This window comes from Vulpes vulpes, chromosome 4, assembly GCF_048418805.1.
Source record: "Vulpes vulpes isolate BD-2025 chromosome 4, VulVul3, whole genome shotgun sequence".
Lineage (NCBI taxonomy): Eukaryota > Metazoa > Chordata > Mammalia > Carnivora > Canidae > Vulpes > Vulpes vulpes.
In genome coordinates, this window is record NC_132783.1 from 57,209,508 (window position 1) to 57,228,673 (window position 19,166).

The window sequence follows — 19,166 nt, forward strand, 5'->3', positions numbered from 1 at the left end:
TCAGATGATTTTATAATAGACAAACTCACATCACATGGGTGCACGACGCTCTATAATACATCTCTCTTTTTATTTATTTATTTATTTATTTATTTATTTTTTAAAAAGATTTTATTTATTTATTCATGAGAATATATAGAGAAGAGCGAGAGTGAGAGAGAGAGAGGCAGAGATACAGGCAGAAGGAGAAGCAGGCTCCATGCACGGAGCCCGACATGGGACTCGATCCCAGGTCTCAAAGATCACACCCTGGGCTGAAGGCAGTGCCAAACCACTGAGCCACCTGGGCTGCCCTCTCTTTTTCTTTAAACACAGCCTAAAAATTGAGTAATATCCACCTTTCCCTATAGCATCCAAATCAACATATATTATCTTTTAATATAAAAATTGCATCTTCACTATAATTTTTCTAAATTATAGTTTTATAATTATCTTACCATTAGGGACACCTGGGTGGCTCATGGTTGAGCGTCTGCTTTTGGCTCAGGACATGATCCCGGAATCCCAGGATCGAGTGCTGCATGGGACTCCCTGCATGGAGTCTGTTTCTCCTCCCTCTGCCTGTGCCTCTGCCTCTCTCTCTGTGTCTCTCATGAATAAATAAATAAAATCTTTAAAAAAATTATCTTACTATTCTATTAAAGATTTTAGAAACAAATATTGAACAGAGTACATGGGCTTTTTTTTTTTTTAAGATTTTATTTATTTATTCATGAGAGACAGAGAGAGAGAGAGAGAGAGAGGCAGAGACACAGGCAGAGGGAGAAGCAGGCTCCATGCAGGGAGGCTGATATGGGACTCAATCCCGGGACTCCAGGATCACACCCTGAGCCGAGGGCAGACGCTCAACCCCTGAGCCACCCAGGAGTCCCACATTGGCTTTGTTTATTTTGCAATTTAATCTGCTGGGAATTCATGACTCTAAAAATGTTCTTTAAAAAGTTAATTTCTTCAACATTGTAGATATTCATAGTGGAAAAGTTAATAAATAACCTTGTTTGTGTTTTTCGTAATGTTTTTCTCTTTGATCATTTCAGCCTATTGCTGTGGAGGTTTTCTCTGGAGATGGACGCAATTACCTCCTTGCTTTTCAAAAAGGAATTAGAAATAAAGTCTATCAAAGGTATTATTTATTAGGAATACTTGATAATGCTATCATGGGTAGGGGTGAAGGAAAACAGCACCAGATAAGCTAGTTTTTTAAAGTCTAGGCTTTTGAGATCAGTGAGTAAACTTCTTTGAAGAAAATACTTGTTTCATTTTTGCCAACCTCTTGAAATATGATTCTTCTAATTAGCTTTTAAAATGATGCTATTCTGTTTCAAAATACCATTTATCTTTCTGGTCACTATAGTAGATGCCATCACTTTTATCACTGAGTCCCGTGTCTTTAAATGTAAAAGAATGGTGAAACTGTAGCGTAAAAAATAATACTTCTGGTTCAAAATAGGCTTCTTTCCTTTTACCAAAAAAGAAAACAGTGCCATTCCTTGCATTGCATGCATTGCATTGAATGCAGAGACTGAGTTGACTTAGAAATTATAATTATATGAGACTTTCTCTGGCCTTCGAAGGGAGGTTGCGACTTTAAAAAGTAGCATAGCCAAATAAAAGCAGTTAATCTAACTTAACCACCATATTTTACTTTTGATTAGTTCTATTTAAAATCTGCCTTGTAAAAGAAAAGCAGTTATGTATACATGGTGCTTGAAAATATCTGTTGTATGTATGTATAATGAGGCTTTTATGAACTCATCACAGATATGAGAGACCTTCTCTTATTCTTTGAAGGTTATTACAGATCCTAGCAAGTCCTCTGCTAAGGGAAGTTTTATATTTCACCGTACTTCTATGAGGAATGTCTGATGCCAAGCAACATTGCTTATCATTGCAGTACAGTAATACTACCTGTGACCAAAGGGAAATGAGGGTAGTTCTTAAAGTGCATGGTGATTGGTAATCCAAAACTCTTTTCACTGTGGGAAATAATAAAGTGACTGAGATTTTAGTTATCTATCTTGTCCACTTCTAAAGACAATGTTTTCGATGCTAGGAAATTATTTGCTCTTATAATTAGCAGCTGTTACAAGGAGATGAGTTTGTCTTTCCCTGAGAAATTTCTGTTAAAGTGCCAAGGTCAGGATTCACATCTATTCTGAGGATTTTCCTATAATTCTCTTCTGCCTTTAAAATATTTATGTTGACATTGTGAGCAACTCTGAAGAAGAGGTACAAGCATCACATAAAGTTGCTTTTCTTGTATGTATCTTTGTTTGTTTAGTGTTGTCCCTGTTCTGTCATTTGTTTAGTTATCATTGTTACTTGCTATCATGTGAATATTTAGCTGTTAGTCACTCTTCAGGACTTGATTAAGTTGACTCAGTTTCTGTGAATCAGTGTGGCAAGGCTTTTTCTTCCAGTACTATGACAGCATATTTAAAATCCAGAATGATAGATTTTGCTGTGAACCTTTATATTTGGCTTCGGAAGCTATCATCTGACCCTTTTTTATAACAGAGTATTCCAGTTTTTGTGTATTTCCTTTGCCTGGGTAGTGGAGGGGTAAATGCAACAGTTGAGGTCTGAAGAATCATCTCTTCTGAGGCTCCCATTCAGTCCTGACTTTCACTTCATTTCCAATTTTATGCTATTTTTAAATTTCCCAGGTTTTTGGCTGTAGTGCCATCTCTAACTGACAGTTCAGAGTCTGTGTCTGGGCAACGACCGAACACCAGTGTGGAGCAGGGGTAAGTTGTTTGCTTCTTGCATCTTAGTTTAATAGTGAAATTAGGATGGTTTGCATCTGCATTGTATTATTTAATTTTTTTAACATTTATGTATTTTATTTTTTAAATTTTATTTAATTCAATTAATTAACCTCTATTGTTGATTTCAGGAGTAGAGGTCAGTGATTCATCATTCTTATATAATACTCAGTGCTCATTACGTCATGTGTCCTCTTTATTGTCCATCACCCAGTTACTCCATCCTCCTGCGCCGATCTCCTCCAGGAACCCTCAATTTGTCTCTTATGGTTTTTCTGCCTCTCTGATTTTGTCTTATTTTTCCTCTCTTCCTCTGTGATCCTGTTTTGTTTCTTAAATTCTACATATGCATGAGATCATATGACAATTGTCTTTCTCTGATTGACTTATTCTGTTTAGTATAATATCCTCTAGTTCCATCCACGTCATTGCAAATGGCAATATTTTTTTGATGGCTGAGTAGTATTCCAGTGTGTGTGTGTGTGTGTGTGTGTGTGTGTGTGTGTGTGTGTATACACACCACATCTTTATCCATTGATCTGTCGATGGACATCTGGGGTCTTTCCATAGTTTGGCTATTATAGACATTGCCCTTACCAACAGAATGGGAGAAGTTATTTAATATTTTTAATGAGTGTTTTCCCCTCCTAGTGGTTGTACAAAATGTTTTAAATACTGAAAAACTTAAAAGGAAAAAGACATGGTATGCATGATTGCTCCTGTGAGATCAGCACTCCCAGTTTGATCGATTTCCTTGAGTCTTTTATTTTTTTTTTAATTTTTTTTATTATTATTTATTTATGATAGTCACAGAGAGAGAGAGAGAGAGAGAGAGAGGCAGAGACACAGGCAGAGGGAGAAGCAGGCTCCATGCACCGGGAGCCCGATGCGGGATTCGATCCTGGGTCTCCAGGATCGCGCCCTGGGCCAAAGGCAGGCGCCAAACCGCTGCGCCACCCAGGGATCCCTCCTTGAGTCTTTTAAACAGGCATATGGTCCTGTGTGTATAATAGAGTTCATACTCTAAACACAGATTTTTATTTGCTTCTTCCATTTGGTGTTGTATGTAACTATTTCCCCTTGCATTTTAAAAAAAATTCTTCAGAAATATTACTTTTATTTACTACCTATTCATTGTATGTATAAAGCGTTGTCTTACTTTTGGATACTTCATCTTTGTCAAATTTCCTTGTTCTAATAATACAAATGTGATTGCTCATTATTTTTTTAAGGTAAAATTCCCATCATAAAAAAAATGTGTATGAATCTTAAGGCTTTTGATATACAAAACCAACTTGATTTCCATAAAAATTATACATGTTTATATTCCACCACTAGTTGATTAGTTAACTTCTCTCAGTAGATGCTTGCCAGCTTTTTGTACTTGTCTTATTTTTATTGATTTTATAAAATGCTTTCTCATTTTTTAGATGCACATTTATCTTACTAATTTTGATCTCTATATATATTTGTTAGCCCTTTAAAATCCTCATTTTGAATTATGTGTAACTTCATCTATTTTTTCCTGAGTTCTTTTTTATTGTTGGTGATGGTGATTTGACTTTCTTTTTTAATTGAGATATAATTGACATATAATTATAGTAGTTTCAGGTATACAACATAATGATATTATATTTGTGTAATTGAGAAAGATGATCACGATAAGTCTACTTGACATCTCCTCTGAGTTCTTATTATCATTTTGTATAGGATTTTTCTATAATAATGTATTACTCTGTTGCTTATTATATTTGTTGAAAATTGCCCAGTCTTCTCTTAATTTTGTTTTTTAACATTTACATTTAAACTTTTGTTTTTAGGTGTTCAAACCTATCAGTGGTTCCTTTATGCTCATTTCACCTGCTTTTAGTCTTAGAAAGTCCTTCTGGATGATCTAGCCATTTCAAGAATCCATTTATAGTCGTTCAGGAATGGGTAGCCATTTATAATTCATTGGAAAAGAAGCAGTGCTTTTGGGCTACAAATGATTGCAACATGCAAGAAAATGACTTAAAATTTTACTGGGGATTCTGTAATTTGTAAATAAAATTTTATTCCAGTCTGTGTGCATCTAACTCTATTAAATTGTGTGTTTCTCTTTTAAATTGTTGCTTTCTTTTTCTTTAGCTGAGGTTTAGCCAATACAAATGCTAAATATGTGCTTTTGTTAACCTCAGATCATGTTCTATTCCTAACCATTTGCATTAAGATAAATAACAGGAAATAATAGGTCCCTTTACAGCACATTGAACCTTTTTTTTCTACTTGTAATTAAGTTGCCAGTACTTTCACCTGCTTAGATAATCTTCAGCTTGTTATTTTATTATTCTTGCTACTTTCTGTGCTGAGTTGGCAGTTCTTAAAGATCTGTTAAAAAGCTCAAAGGCAAGAAGCAGAAATTCATTTCCAGCTTAATCTTTTCAGTTGTTCCCTTTCTTATAAAGTTGAGGAATCAACATAGTTCTTTTTCCAGGGAGAGTTCCTGTACGTTCAGTTTGCCTGATGGAAACTCAATAGAAGTAGAAAGTATTACCTGTACTATTGAGCTGGAAATGTTTAAGATATAAGGTTGATAAATCTGTTGATTTCCTTTCATACAATAAAATACATAGTTCAGTACTTTCCAGTGGATTCAGTGAGCAATTCACAATCTTCAAATCATTAATTACTAATATTATAAAGCTGTTAAACCTTAAAAAGAGTTTTATAGCATTCTAAGAACATCTGATATCCCAAAAAGTCCGTAACTTCAAATGACCTAAAAAGCAATGGCTTTATTGTCATAAAATATTCATATTTTTATTCACTCTTCAACATCTCTTTTAGGAAATGTGCTGTGTATACTATTTCAATTATTCTGATTTAATGTCTTTGAATTTGTTTACACATAGACCACTGTAAAAGGTAGACAGTTGAACTAGGTCATTGTTTTTCAAACTCCTGCTGTAACCCATAGTAAAAATATACTTTGTTTACATTACATTTCAGAACCCACAAACTGAGTTACAAATACTAACACTAACATTTGACTGGAAATACTTTCCCTTACTGTGTGTGGTACCCTTCTGTGTTCTGTATTTTCTTCAGTTTAATTCCATGTTATTTCATATTTTTGAATGTTGATTACAACACACTAAGCTGATTTCATGACCCATTTGTAATAGGTCTTCCATAGTTTAAAAAATTCCCAGACCAGATGATTTAAAATTTTCACCTTGATTATTACTCAGATTTAAAATTATATTGCCTATAATTTATTTAATTATTTCTTATTTTTAGATCTGGGTTGCTTAGCACTTTGGTTGGAGAGAAGTCTGTGACTCAAAGATGGGAGGTAGGCTTAATGAAAATATAAGCTCCGTTCATAATTTGTAGTTAGATGCACTTCAACAGTTAAAAGCACTTCAACAATCTGTAAATTACGTACATTAAAAAAAAACCTTTGGTTTCTGTTCTTTTTGGGAGAAACAAATGTCTTGTTGTCTTGAAATCTGTAAGAAAGAAACTGTCTTTTACCTCATTTTGCATAAAAATTTTTTTAAAGTGAACGTAGTAGTAATAATTGTCCTGAAATGAACCTTTATTTATATTTCCCAAGAGAGGTGAAATCAGCAACTTCCAGTATTTGATGCACTTGAACACTTTGGCTGGCAGATCATATAATGATCTCATGCAGTATCCTGTCTTCCCCTGGATCCTTGCAGATTACGACTCAGAGGTAAATCTCAAAACATTTTGTGTAAGTGGAACACATTTTCAGAAGTAATTAAGAGGTACTTAAATTGCTCAAATGTTTTACTTGCTTTATTATTTATAATTTAATTTATACTATAATTTATGATTTTTATAATTTAAAGTTCTTAACAGGCACTTATTTTAAGAAGATGAAAAGAGTTTTAGCTTGAACTTGTACAAAATTTAGATCACTGACCAATATTTTAGATATTCATAATATCTATTTTGTTTTCTTAAGAGCTAGTTAATTTGTATCCCCTGGTGGATGTCCCTCTGTCCTCTACACTGCAGCCAGTTTTAGAAACACTACTGTAATTAAGTTATCGCTCTGTTTAAAATTACTCAGTGAATGATCATCACAACTTGAAAAGAATTTAGAAACCTCAGCACAGCACCCTTCACAAAGTAGCTCTTACACATATATCTGTTGAGCACAAAGAAAACAGTCCCGGATCTCTCAATTCCCAACCACTAGAACGGGGCCATAAATCGCATACAATTTATGTTTGTTAAATTAACCAAAAAAGTATTAATGAGGGATTTTGCATATAGATTTTGAGAAGACAGATTTATAACTAATTTGACTTATATTCATGGAAGTAGATTCATTTAAAGTACAAGTTTGGGCACTCCAGGTGGCTCAGCAATTTAGCGCCACCTTCAGACCAGGGCCTGATCCTGGAGACCTGGGATAGAGTCCCATGTCAGGCTCCCTGCATGGAGCCTGCTTCTCCCTCTGCCTGTGTTTCTGCCTCTCTCTCTCTCTCTCTCTCTCTCTCTCTCTCTCTCTTTCTCTCTTTCTGTGTCTCTCATGAACAAATAAATAAAATCTTAAAAAATAAAGTACAAATTTGACAAAATTGATTGGTCGTGCTGCCCTTTAAAAGGACACAGATTAAATATCCTCCTGGTACATATTTCAGATTTTTACTTTGGAAACCTCCAGTGGTAAATTTTGGTTCTAAGTATATGGATTAGGTCAGTTAGAAATGAACTTTTAAAATAATTGGTGGTAGATGAAAGATTCCATCTCATTTGGAAGTCCCATGGTCTAGTATGATGACTTTCAGAGGTGAATGAGTTACCAAATGCTCTAGTTTATTTCACTTTCTGATCACCTCTAAGAAGAGAATACTGAGAAGTGACATCAGGGTGAAATGGAGGAGGAGAGGAAGAGAACAGAAAAGGAGACTTGGTACTCCAGTTGCATGGGTGATGGAGGATAAAGATGAATTAGGGCTCCTGTGTCAAGTCTCCTGCCATCTTCTTGCCAAGACTGGGAAGGATTTTCTCTTATTCCTCATCTCCAACCTGGATCCTGAGTGTCTTCTATAAATACTTAATTTCTTAAGTAGTTGCCTTCAAACTGAATCAGTTAACAAACTGCCTCGTGCCTGTCTGTAAAATATGGATAACCAGCAGGTACAAGGCATTGTTTTGGAGTCCCTTCTGCCCAGTGTAACCACAAATATTTATAAATCATTGTCTGCTATGGCTCCTGTATCTTCACTGGCAAGAATGAAAAGTGTAGAGTAATTTGGAATTGGATTTCATTTTGTATTTTAGGAGGTGGATCTTACTAATCCCAAGACGTTTAGAAACCTGGCTAAGCCAATGGGAGCACAGACAGATGAACGATTAGCTCAATATAAGAAGCGGTATAAAGACTGGGAAGATCCTAATGGTAAGTAACTTTTCTAGTCATTGAACTTTGTACCTTAGTTTCACATGTAAGCCATGATTTAGTGGCCTGACATCCTTGTATCTTCCCCCAAATTGCTTATATATCATGACATCTATATATGTTATATATTTACACATATATACAGCTATCAGATTTAACAAGCCACCTAATGGCCCTGCTTAGAAGGCATGTTTTAGGTGGCTTATCAGGTACTGGCAGAAAACTAAGTGTCTACTTTGTGTAGGTTAGAAATTTCCCATCGGCTAATCTGCTTTTATTTCTAATCATATTTAAACCAGGAACTAGGGGCAGCCTGGGTGGCTCAGCGGTTTAGCACCACCTTCAGCCTAGGGCTTGATCCTAGAGACCCGGGATCAAGTCCCACATCGGGCTTCCTGCGTGGAGCCTGCTTCTCCCTCTGCCTCTGTCTTTGCCTCTGTGTGTGTGTGTCTCTCATGAATAAATAAATAAAATCTTTAAAAAAATAATAATATACCAGGAACTACAGTTTCCTTAATTAAACTGTCTTCTAATTTTATTGAGGCATTTTTTGGCATCCTTTTACTTTAACAACAACAACAGTAATAATAATAATAATAATAATAATAATAATAATAATAATAGATTACCTCCTGAAACTCTATACTTATTTATTATATTTAATGTTTTGTTATTGTTTTGTTTTTAAAGACTTACTTATTTGAGAGAGAAAGAACACATGTGTCTGCTTTCGTGAGTTGGGGAAAGGCAGAGGGAGATGGGGTGAGAATCTTAAGCAGACTCGGCACTAAGCACAGAGCCTGATGCAGGGCTTGATCTCACAACCCTGAGATCACAACCTGAGCTGAAACCAAGAGTTGGGTGCTTAACTGACTTCACCACCTAGGCACCCCTATTATGTTTAGTGTTTATCATGTGTCCGCCTCAGATAGATGAAACAAAGGAAAGAAAAACCTAAGCCTAACAGTATTCCCTGTGTGGACCTTTTTTTTTTTCCCTCCGAGGAAAATATGTGATAACAATTGCATAATATTCATAGACAACAATTTAAAGAGAGATCATTGCAAAGCCAGAACCTCATGAAAAGTAGCTATAAGTCAATATCCTACTTTAGTGGAAGATCGTTTGCTATTAAGGCTTATCTATTATAGGAAGCCTCAAAACATGAATTGGTGGATATGCTAAGTTTGTGGGGAAAGGCACTGAGCTATAGTTAATTTGTATTACTGCCAGATAAGCGAGGGATAGTGGTGCCATAAAATTTTCAACTCCACAAATGCTAATACTGATTGTGTTTAGTGTCACAGCTATCACATGTGTTAGTGTTTTCAAGCATATTAATACCAATTTTATTTTTCACCTTTACAGTTTTGTTTTCAATTATGCTTTAATTTTTTTGAACAGGAGAAACTCCAGCTTACCACTATGGGACCCACTATTCATCTGCAATGATTGTGGCCTCGTATCTAGTAAGGATGGAGCCATTCACACAGATATTCTTAAGGCTGCAGGTAAAACTCTAAATTTGCTATTTTTCTATTTTAGTCAAACCTTCTTTCTACTTAAAATTGTTGCTTTTTTTCTTTATAATGTTGGTATACTGCCTTACAAGAAGCCCTTTGAGGTTTTAGACACAAAATATAGTCAAACATAAAGTGGAATTTCACTGGATCAAAATTAATAAGTAAACTAGAATTTGTTTATAGTAAGCAAGAGCTAGGGTCCTTTTGTTAAAGAAGCAAGTACTGTGTGCTCTCTACCTGACTGGTTTAAATTAACAACAAATATTTTAAAAAGAGTAATATACTCTAGGTTATTTCCTGTCTTCTTGATTATAATTACTTTTCTCCACATTCTCTGTCATTTAATCAGAAAATGTTTATTGAGTACTTATTATGTACCAGGCACTGTTCTAAGTACATGGAAGATATCAGTGAATAAACACAAAAGCTCTGCTTGGTAGAGCTTATATATTTTACTTGAGGGAAACAAGGCAAGAATAATAAATAAATACATTTTAAAGTGTTTAGGAATATAATAAATGCTATCGGAAAATATAGATCAGAGAAAGGAGGCTGGGAAATATAGGAGTTAGGAGGTAGAGGAGGGTGCAGTTCAGTTATAAATAGAGTGGTCAGAGTGAGTCTCCTTGAAAAGGTGGCATGTGAGCAAAAACTTGAAGGAGATGAGGCAGTTACTCATGCAGCTATCTGGAGAAAGTGTGTCCTGGGCGCAGGGAATAGTCCATGTGAGGGCCCAGAGTTACACATGTGCCTGAGATGTTTTAGGAGCAGCAAGGAGGCCACTGTGTCTAGATCAGAGTAAGTGGAGAGAAAACTCATAGAGGGTGGCATCAGAGAGGTGGCAGGCCTTGGTGGCATTGTATGGACTTTGGCATTTTCCTGCAGTGAGCTTCCTCATAAAGACAGATACACTGTGTCCACCTAAAACAGCAATAGGGAGTTTGTTTCAGGAAGGTGTGGTATATCTATGAGGCTATGCAATCAAAAGAAATTCTTTTTCTATTTGAATTTGTTATAACTTTTTGATCACTTAGTTTTTCTTTAATTTTTCTTATTGGAGTTCAATTTGCCAACATATAGTATAATACACAGTGCTCATCCCGTCAAGTGTCCCCCTCAGTGCCTGTCACCCAGTCACCCCATCCCCCTGCCCACCTCCCCTTCCACTACCCATTGTTCGTTTCCCAGAGTTAGGAATCTCTCATGCTCTGTCACCTTCACTGATATTTCCCACTCCTTTTCTCTCCTTTCCCCTTTATTCCCTTTTGCTATTTATTATTCCCCAAACGAATAAGACCATATAATGTTTGTCCTTCTCCAATTGACTTACTTACTCAGCATAATACCCTCCAGTTCCATCCACGTTGCAGCAAATGGTGGGTATTGGTCATTTCTGATGGCTGAGTAATATTCCATGTGTATATAGACCACATTTCTTTATCCATTCATCTTTCGATGCACACCGAGGCTCCTTCCACAGTTTGGCTATTGTGGACATTCCTGCTATGAACATTGGGGTACAGGTGTCCCGGTGTTTCACTGCCTCTGTGTATTTGGGGTAAATCCCCAGCAGTGCAATTGCTAGGTCATAGGGATAGCTCCATTTTTAACTCTTTGAGGAACCTCCACACAGTTTTCCAGAGTGGCTGCACCAGTTCACATTCCGACCAACAGCGCAAGAGGGTTCCCCTTTCTCCACATCCTCTCCAACATTTGCTGTTTCCTGCCTTGTTAATTTTCACCATTCTCACTGGTGTGAGGTGGTATCTCATTGTGGTTGTGATTTGTATTTCCCTGATGGCAAGGAATGCAGAGCATTTTCTCATGTGCTTGTTGGCCATGTCTATGTCTTCCTCTGTGAGATTTCTATTCATCTCTTTTGCACATTTCATGATTGGATTGTTTGTTTCTTTGCTTTGAGTTTAAGAAGTTCTTTATAGATCTTGGATACTAGCCCTTTGTCTGATAGGTCATTTGCAAATATCTTCTCCCATTCTGTAGGTTGTCTTTTATATTTCTGGACTGTTTCTTTTGCTGTGCAGAAGCTTTTTATCTTGATTAAGCCCCAATAATTCATTTTGCTTTTGTTTCCTTTGCCTTCATAGATGTATCTTGCAAGAAGTTGCTGTGGCCAAGTTCAAAAAAGGTGTTGCCTGTGTTCTCCTCTAGGATTTTGATAGATTCTTGTCTCACATTTAGATCTTTCATCCATTTTGAGTTTATCTTTGTGTATGGTATAAGAGAATGGTCTAGTTTCATTCTTCTTCACGTGGCTGTCCAATTTTCCCTGCACCATTTATTGAAGAGACTGTCCTTTTTCCAGTGGATAGTCTTTCCTGTTTTGTCGAATATTAGTTGACCATAGAGTTGAGGGCCCATTTCTGGGCTCTCTATTCTGTTCCATTGATCTATGTGTCTGTTTTTGTGCCAGTACCATACTGTCTTGATGATCACAGCTTTGTAGTACAACCTGATATCTGGCATTGTGATGCACCCAGCTCTGATTTTCTTTTTCAATATTCCCCCTAGCTATTCAGGGTCTTTTTTGATTCCATACAAATCTTAAGATGATTTGTTCCAACTCTCTGAAGAAAGTCCATGGTATTTTGATAGGGATCCCATTAAATGTGTAAATTGCCCTGGGAGGCATTGACATTTTCACAATATTAATTCTTCCAATCCATGAGCTACAATATTTTTCCATCTCTTTGTGTCTTCCTGAATTTCTTTCAGAAGCGTTCTGTAGTTTTTAGAGTATAGATCCTTTACCTCTTTGGTTAGTTTTATTCCTAGGTATCTTATGCTTTTGGGTACAATGGTAAATGGAATGGATTCCTTAATTTCTCTTTCTTCAGTCTCATTGTTAGTGCATAGAAATGCCACTGACTTCTGGGCATTGATTTTGTATCCTGCCACACTGCCGAATTGCTGTATGAGTTCTAGCAATCTTGGCATGGAGTCTTTTGGGTTTTCTATGTACGGTATCATGTCATCTGCAAAGAGGCAGAGTTTGACTTCTTTGCCAATTTGAATGCCTTTTATTTCTTTTTGTTGCCTGATTGCTGAGGCTAGGACTTCTAGTACTAGGTTGAATAGCAGTGGTGAGAGTGGACGTCCTTGTTATCTTCCTGATCTTACGGGAAAGGCTCCCAGTGTTTCCCCATTGAGAATGATATTTGCTATGGGCTTTTCATAGATGGCTTTTAAGATGCTAAGGAATGTTCCGTCTATCCCTACACTCTGAAGAGTTTTGATCAGGAATGGATGCTGTATTTTGTCAAGTGCTTTCTCTGTATCTATTGAAAGGATCATATGGTTCTTGTTTTTTCTCTTGTTGATATGATCTATCACATTGATTGCTTTACAAGTGTTGAATCAGCCTTGCATCCCAGGAAAAAATCCTCCTTGGTCATGGTGAATAATCTTCTTAATTTACTGTTGGATCCTACTGGCTAGTATCTTGTTGAAAATTTTTGCATCTGTGTACATCAGGGATATTGGTCTATAATTTTCCTTTTTGGTGGGGTCTGTCTGGTTTTGGAATTAGGGTGATGCTGGCCTCATAGAATGAGTTTGGAAGTATTCCATCCCTTTCTATCTTTTGGAACAGCTTTAGTAGAATAGGTATTGTTTCCTCTCTAAACGTTTTATGGAATTCCCCTGGGAAGCCATCTGGCCTTGGACTTTTGTGTCTTGGGAGGTTTTTGATGACTGCTTCAATTTCCTCCCTGGTTATCAGCCTATTGAGGTTTTCTGTTTCTTCTTGTTCTAGTTTTGGTAGTTTGTGGCTTTCCAGAAATGTGTCCATTTCTTCTAGATTGCCTAATTTATTGGTGTATATATGCTCATAATATGGTTTTAAAATAGTTTGTATTTCCTTGGTTGGTTGTGATATCGCCTTTTTCATTTGTGATTTTATTAATTAGAGTCTTTTCTCTTTTGTTTTTAATAAGGCTGGCTAATGGTCTATCTATCTTAATTATTCTTTCAGAGAACCAACTCCTGGTTTTGTTGATCTGTTTCACAGTTCTTCTGGTCTCTATTTCATTGAGTTCTGCTCGAATCTTAATTAACTCTCTTCTACTGGGTGTAGGTTTTATTTGCTGTTCTTTCTCCAGTTCCTTTAGGTGCAAGGTTAGCTTGTGTATTTGAGGTTTTTTTCCAGTTTTTTGAGGGATGCTTGTATTGCAGTGTATTTCCCTCTCAGAACTGTTTTTGCTGTATCCCAAAGATTTTGAATGGTTGTATCTTCATTCTCTTTAGTTTCCATGAATCTTTTTAATTCTTCTCTAATTTCCTGGTTGACCCTTTCATTTTTAAGCACAATGGCCTTTAACCTCCACATGTTTGAATTTCTTCCAAATTTCTTCTTGTGATTGAGTTCTAGTTTCAAAGCATTATGGTCTGAAAATATGCAGGGGACAATCCCAGTCTTTTGGTATGGGTTAAGACCTGGTTTGTGACCCAGTATATGGTCTATTCTGGAGAAAGTTCCATGTGCACTTGAGAAGAATGTGTATTCAGTTGCGTTTGGATGTAAAGTTCTGTAAATATCTGTGAAATCCATCTGGCCCAATGTATCATTTAAAGCTCTCATTTCTTTGGAGATGGTGTGCTTAGAATATGTTATTTGTAGAAAGCGCCATGTTAAAGTCTCCCAGTATAAGTGTATTATTATCTAAGGATGTCTTAACTTTGGTTATTAATTGATTAATAGACTTGGCAGCTCCCACATTAGGGTCATAAATATTCATGATTGTTAGGTCCTCTTGTTGGATAGATCCTTTAAGTATGATATAGTATCCCTCTTCATCTCTTACTACAGTCTTTGGGATAAACTTTAATTTATCTGATATGCGGATTGCTACCCCTGTTTCTTTTGAGAACCATTTGAATGGTAAATGGTTCTCCAACCTTCCATTTTCAGGCTGTAGGTGTCCTTAGGTCTAAAATGAATCTCTTGTAGACAGCAAATAGATGGATCTTGCTTTTTTTATCCAGTCTGAAACCCTGCACCGTTTGATGGGATCATTAAGCCCATTCACGTTCAGAGTTACTATTAAAAGACAGGAATTTAGTGTCATCGTAATACCTATTCCGTCCCTGTTTTTGTGGGTTATATTTCTTTGGGCGTCCTCTTTCTTTTATAGAGTCCCCCTTAATATATCTTACAGAGCTGGTTTGGTGGTCAGTTATTCTTTCAGTTTCTGCTTATCTTGGAAGCTCTTTATCTCTCCTCCTATTCTGAACGAGAGCCTTGCTGCATAAAATATTCTTGGTTGCATGTTCTTCTCATTTAGGACCTTGAATATGTCCTGCAAGCCCTTTCTGGCCTGCCAGGTCTCTGTGGAGAGGTCTGCTGTTAATCTAATATTTCTCCCCATATAAGTTAGGGATCTCTTGTCTCTTGCTGCTTTAAGGATTTTCTCTTTATCTTTGGAATTCGCAAGTTTCACTATTAAATGTCGGGGTGTTGAATGGTTTTTATTGATTTTAGGGGGGGATCTCTCTATCTCCTAGATCTGAATGCCTGTTTCCCTCCCCAAGTTAGGGAAGTTCTCAGCTATGATTTCTTCAAATACACTTTCTGGACCTCTGTCCCTTTTGGCGCCCTCTGAAACCCCAATTAAACGTAGATTTTTCCTTCTAAGGCTGTCATTTATTTCCCTTAACCTTTCTTCTTGGTCTTTTCATTATTTTTCTCTTCTTTCCTCTGCTTGCTTCCTTGCCATCAACTTGTCTTCTATGTCACTCACTCTTTCTTCTACCTCATTAGCCCTTGTCTTTAGGACCTCCAGTTTGGATTGCATCTCATTTAATTGATTTTATGTTTGGCCTGATTAGATCTTAATTCTGCAGTCATGAAGTCTCTTGAATCCTTTTGCTTTTTTCCAGAGCCACCAGTAGCTTCATAATTGTGCTTCTGAATTGGCTTTCTGACGTAGAATTGTAATCCAAATTCTGTAACTCTGTGGCAGAGAGTACTGTTTCTGATTCTTTCTTTTGTGGTGAGTTCTTCTTTCTAGTCATTTTGCTCAGTGCAGAGTGGCTAAAAATGAGTTGTACTGGAAAAAGGAAGGAAAAAAAAGAAAAAAGAAAAAACAAGGAGGGGCATCCTCTGGTTCTATATACTGTAAATCCCTCAACTTCCCCTGGAGCTTTCCAGCCAAGTTCTTGCTCGGCCAAGAACTTGCTCTTCTCCTGTCCTTCCAGCTGGTCTTCTGGGGGAGGGGCCTGCTGTGTTGATTCTCACGTGTGTGCACCTGGGGGAGCTGCCCACCCCCTGCCAGTTGCACAGCTCAGTGCAAGCTGTTTATGCGTAGGCCCCTGTTCCCTGGCAGCCCCACCTCTCCAGGCACAGGATGACACCAAGAGGAACACCCCCCCCTAGTGGAGGTCACCTCTCCAGCCCTGGAGTCTGCTCCCGCAGTAACTACCGCAGCTCCCAGTCCCCAGGGGCCTGGATGCTCCGGGACAGGGCGTCGATCTGCACAGCTGGAGGCACCTGGCAGCAGGAGCGTCCTCTCTGTCCTACGGCCCTCCCTGCCTCCACCTGTCCCGGGGAGAGCGCAGGATCCTGGCTGTGTCCCCGGCGCCCTGAGCTCCGGGGTCTGCGCTGCTGGAATCGCGCTCCTGGGCCTCGCAGCCCCCTCTGCGCGGAGCCCCCGCCTGAGCTGCTCCCGGGGCCCACCGGGCGCCTGCTCCAGCCCTTTACTGAGCTCAGCCTGCGGTGTGTGGCGCGCTCTCCTCCAGGCACACTTCCTCTCCTAGTGACCCCAGGAGCCTGGGAGCTCCACCACCTCTCCTGGGATCCTGCCTGAGTTCCCTACGAGTGCCTTTCCCTCCAGGAAGAATCTGGTGCAGATTTTTAAAAGTTCCTGCTTCTCCGGGACTGGGCTTTCCTGTCAAGAGGCTTTTGCCGCCAGGCCTTAGCCCGGCTCCTTGCAGCAGCCCTCCCCCACTTGATTCTTTTTTATTTATTTTATTTATCTATCTGTCTATCTAATTATTTATTTTCCGTCTTCCTACCTTGTTAGAAGCGCAAACTCTTCTTTCTGTAGCATTCCAGCTGTTCTCTCTTTAAATCTCAGGCCCAATTTGTAGGTTTTCAGAAGATTTGAAAGTTATCTAGGCAAGTTGGTGGGGACAGGTGACTTGGGGACCTTACTCCTCCTCCAGCTTGCCCCGGCCCTACTTTCTTAATTTTTCACCTAATTCTTAGAAGTGTGAGAACTTGAATGTCATGTTAATTTAAAATATCAATCAAACATATATTTAAGTTGAATCTTTCCAACTGTAGATGGCCACATTAGAATCTTTTTTTTAGGAGCATCATCAAACTATGGAAGAATTCATATTTCCTTACACTCTTGCCCTCTCACTAAAAACTAATTTTTAAATGACTTCTAAAAGTCTTTGTATTGGGATTTCATTTCGATTACAAAATACATGCATTAAGCACAATTATGAAGCACTCCTTTTAAGAAGCACCCCCAAAAGAATGAGATTAATTTTCTTTTTGTGATTTTTAAAATTGTGTGTGTTGGGATCCCTGGGTGACTCAGCGGTTTAGCTCTTGCCTCCGGCCCAGGGCATGATCCTGGTGTCCTGGGATCCAGTCCCGCTTCAGGCTCCCTGCATGGAGCCTGCCTCTCTCTCTCTCTCTCTCTCTCTCTCTCTCTCTCTCTCTGTGTGTGTGTCTCGTGAATAAATAAAGAAAATCTTAAAATTGTGTGTGTTTGATCTAGGATGATGGGAAATTTGAATTGTGACCAAATGTATTTATTTTATTTTTTTGAAGCCAGTGAGCTTGACAGAAGCTGTGAGGTGGGGACGGCTCTCTAACAGAGCAGTGTCTTCTCATTTTGCCCACAGGGAGGCCACTTTGACCTGGCTGACCGGATGTTCCACAGTGTGCGTGAGGCCTGGTATTCAGCATCAAAGCACAATATGGCAGACGTAAAAGAACTTATCCCAGAGTTTTTTTACTTACCAGAATTCCTGTTCAATTCCAACAACTTTGATCTAGGTATGTACAGTTGTGGCACTGTCTTAGGAACATTAACCTGGAAAAGACCAATAGAAATGAAACTTTCCTGAATATTGTCTGCAGTACACACTGACAGGAAAGGACTTCCTTGTGGTTTCAGCAGATATTATTTACTATAATTGGGTGTGTGGGTGTAAATGGAAAAATAGATTTATGCCCAAAATAGCTGTTTCAAATGGAATCTTGGGAAAATTTAAAAACTAACAAAGATTACATTTAATGGTCAGAATATTGTGACTTCAATAAAAACAAAGGTGAGGTGACAATATATTTCAAAATTATTAAGATTGAAGTTAATAGCCAAAATGATATAGCCACATTTTTCATGTATTGCTTTAATCTTATGTATTGCCTGAGGCATTCTCAGCTTACATGCTAATATGTTTTAAAATTAGAATTTTAGAATAACTTTAATTCCTCTTCTCTATCCTGTTAGAGTAGTATTATCTAGAAAAACAAACAAATCAATAGTTCTAAGAAGTAGAGAAATTTCGTCAGTACTCCCTTTGTATAATCCAGTTACGGGAAATAGATTTGATTTTGGCTACAGTTTCTTGGAACATAGTTTGCTGATCTAGGTTTCTGAGTATTTCTTTTTCAACATCAAAATTCCATTGTTTCCACTTTAGAATATTCCTGCCAGACATTCTTCTATTTTCATATATTTTTCATATTTCATATCATATCATATTTAAGAGTTCAACATATAAACCATTACTGTACTACCTTGAAGTTTTGTTAATAGAAAATTCAGGGAAATGTTCATATCCGATACATCTGAGGATTTTTCTTTTTAAAACTAGTTTTAAATAATTGGTAATTGTCCATTGGCAGTTCTAACTTTGTGAAATTATGGCTCCAGGTATAATGGGAAAGATAATAAGACTCTCTCAACAGCTCCCGCAAAAGACCTGAAACAGTCTCATCACCTGTGATCGGACCTAGAGCTAACTTTTGAGAAACTAAAAATACCAAGTTGTAAACCTTGGAGTTGGATTGAGTGATGGCTCCTTAAAGGAATAGAATAAATAGATGGTGAACATGGAAAAACGACAAATGCATACACAGTATTTGAATATGGATGCACATTTAGTGTTTTATGTGTTCACTTATAATTCACATTTGGAAAATGCTACTCTCTTCCCTGGGGATACTACTTTCAACGAGAAAAATATGGAGAGGTACAGAAAGAGCCCCAATCTTCCAGAAACACTAGATCAGTTATAATAACATATGTTGAAAAAATGTTTTAGCCCAGACCACTTACAAACCCCACTAAATTATCCAGTTTTAAATAAGTAAATTTAAAAGGGTCATGTATTTTTGTCATGCTCAGCTTCATAATAAATCTTCCTTCCATGAAATCACACACTTTAAAAAACACTATTTGCATGTAAGAGCTAAAGCCA

The 19,166-nt window shown here is 37.6% G+C and overlaps 1 protein-coding gene across 18 annotated transcripts in view; it reads left to right on the forward strand.

Moving 5' to 3' along the window:
- Positions 1-19,166, forward strand: part of WDFY3 (WD repeat and FYVE domain containing 3) — a 273,205-nt gene that overhangs the window by 226,226 nt on the left and 27,813 nt on the right. For all 18 annotated transcript variants that reach the window (XM_072755759.1, XM_072755760.1, XM_072755764.1 and 15 more), the window contains 7 exons: positions 1,038-1,123; positions 2,667-2,747; positions 6,045-6,099; positions 6,364-6,483; positions 8,067-8,184; positions 9,589-9,695; positions 17,583-17,736. In XM_072755759.1, the coding sequence (XP_072611860.1) occupies positions 1,038-1,123; positions 2,667-2,747; positions 6,045-6,099; positions 6,364-6,483; positions 8,067-8,184; positions 9,589-9,695; positions 17,583-17,736 (721 nt within the window). The remainder of the gene's footprint in view (positions 1-1,037; positions 1,124-2,666; positions 2,748-6,044; positions 6,100-6,363; positions 6,484-8,066; positions 8,185-9,588; positions 9,696-17,582; positions 17,737-19,166) is intronic.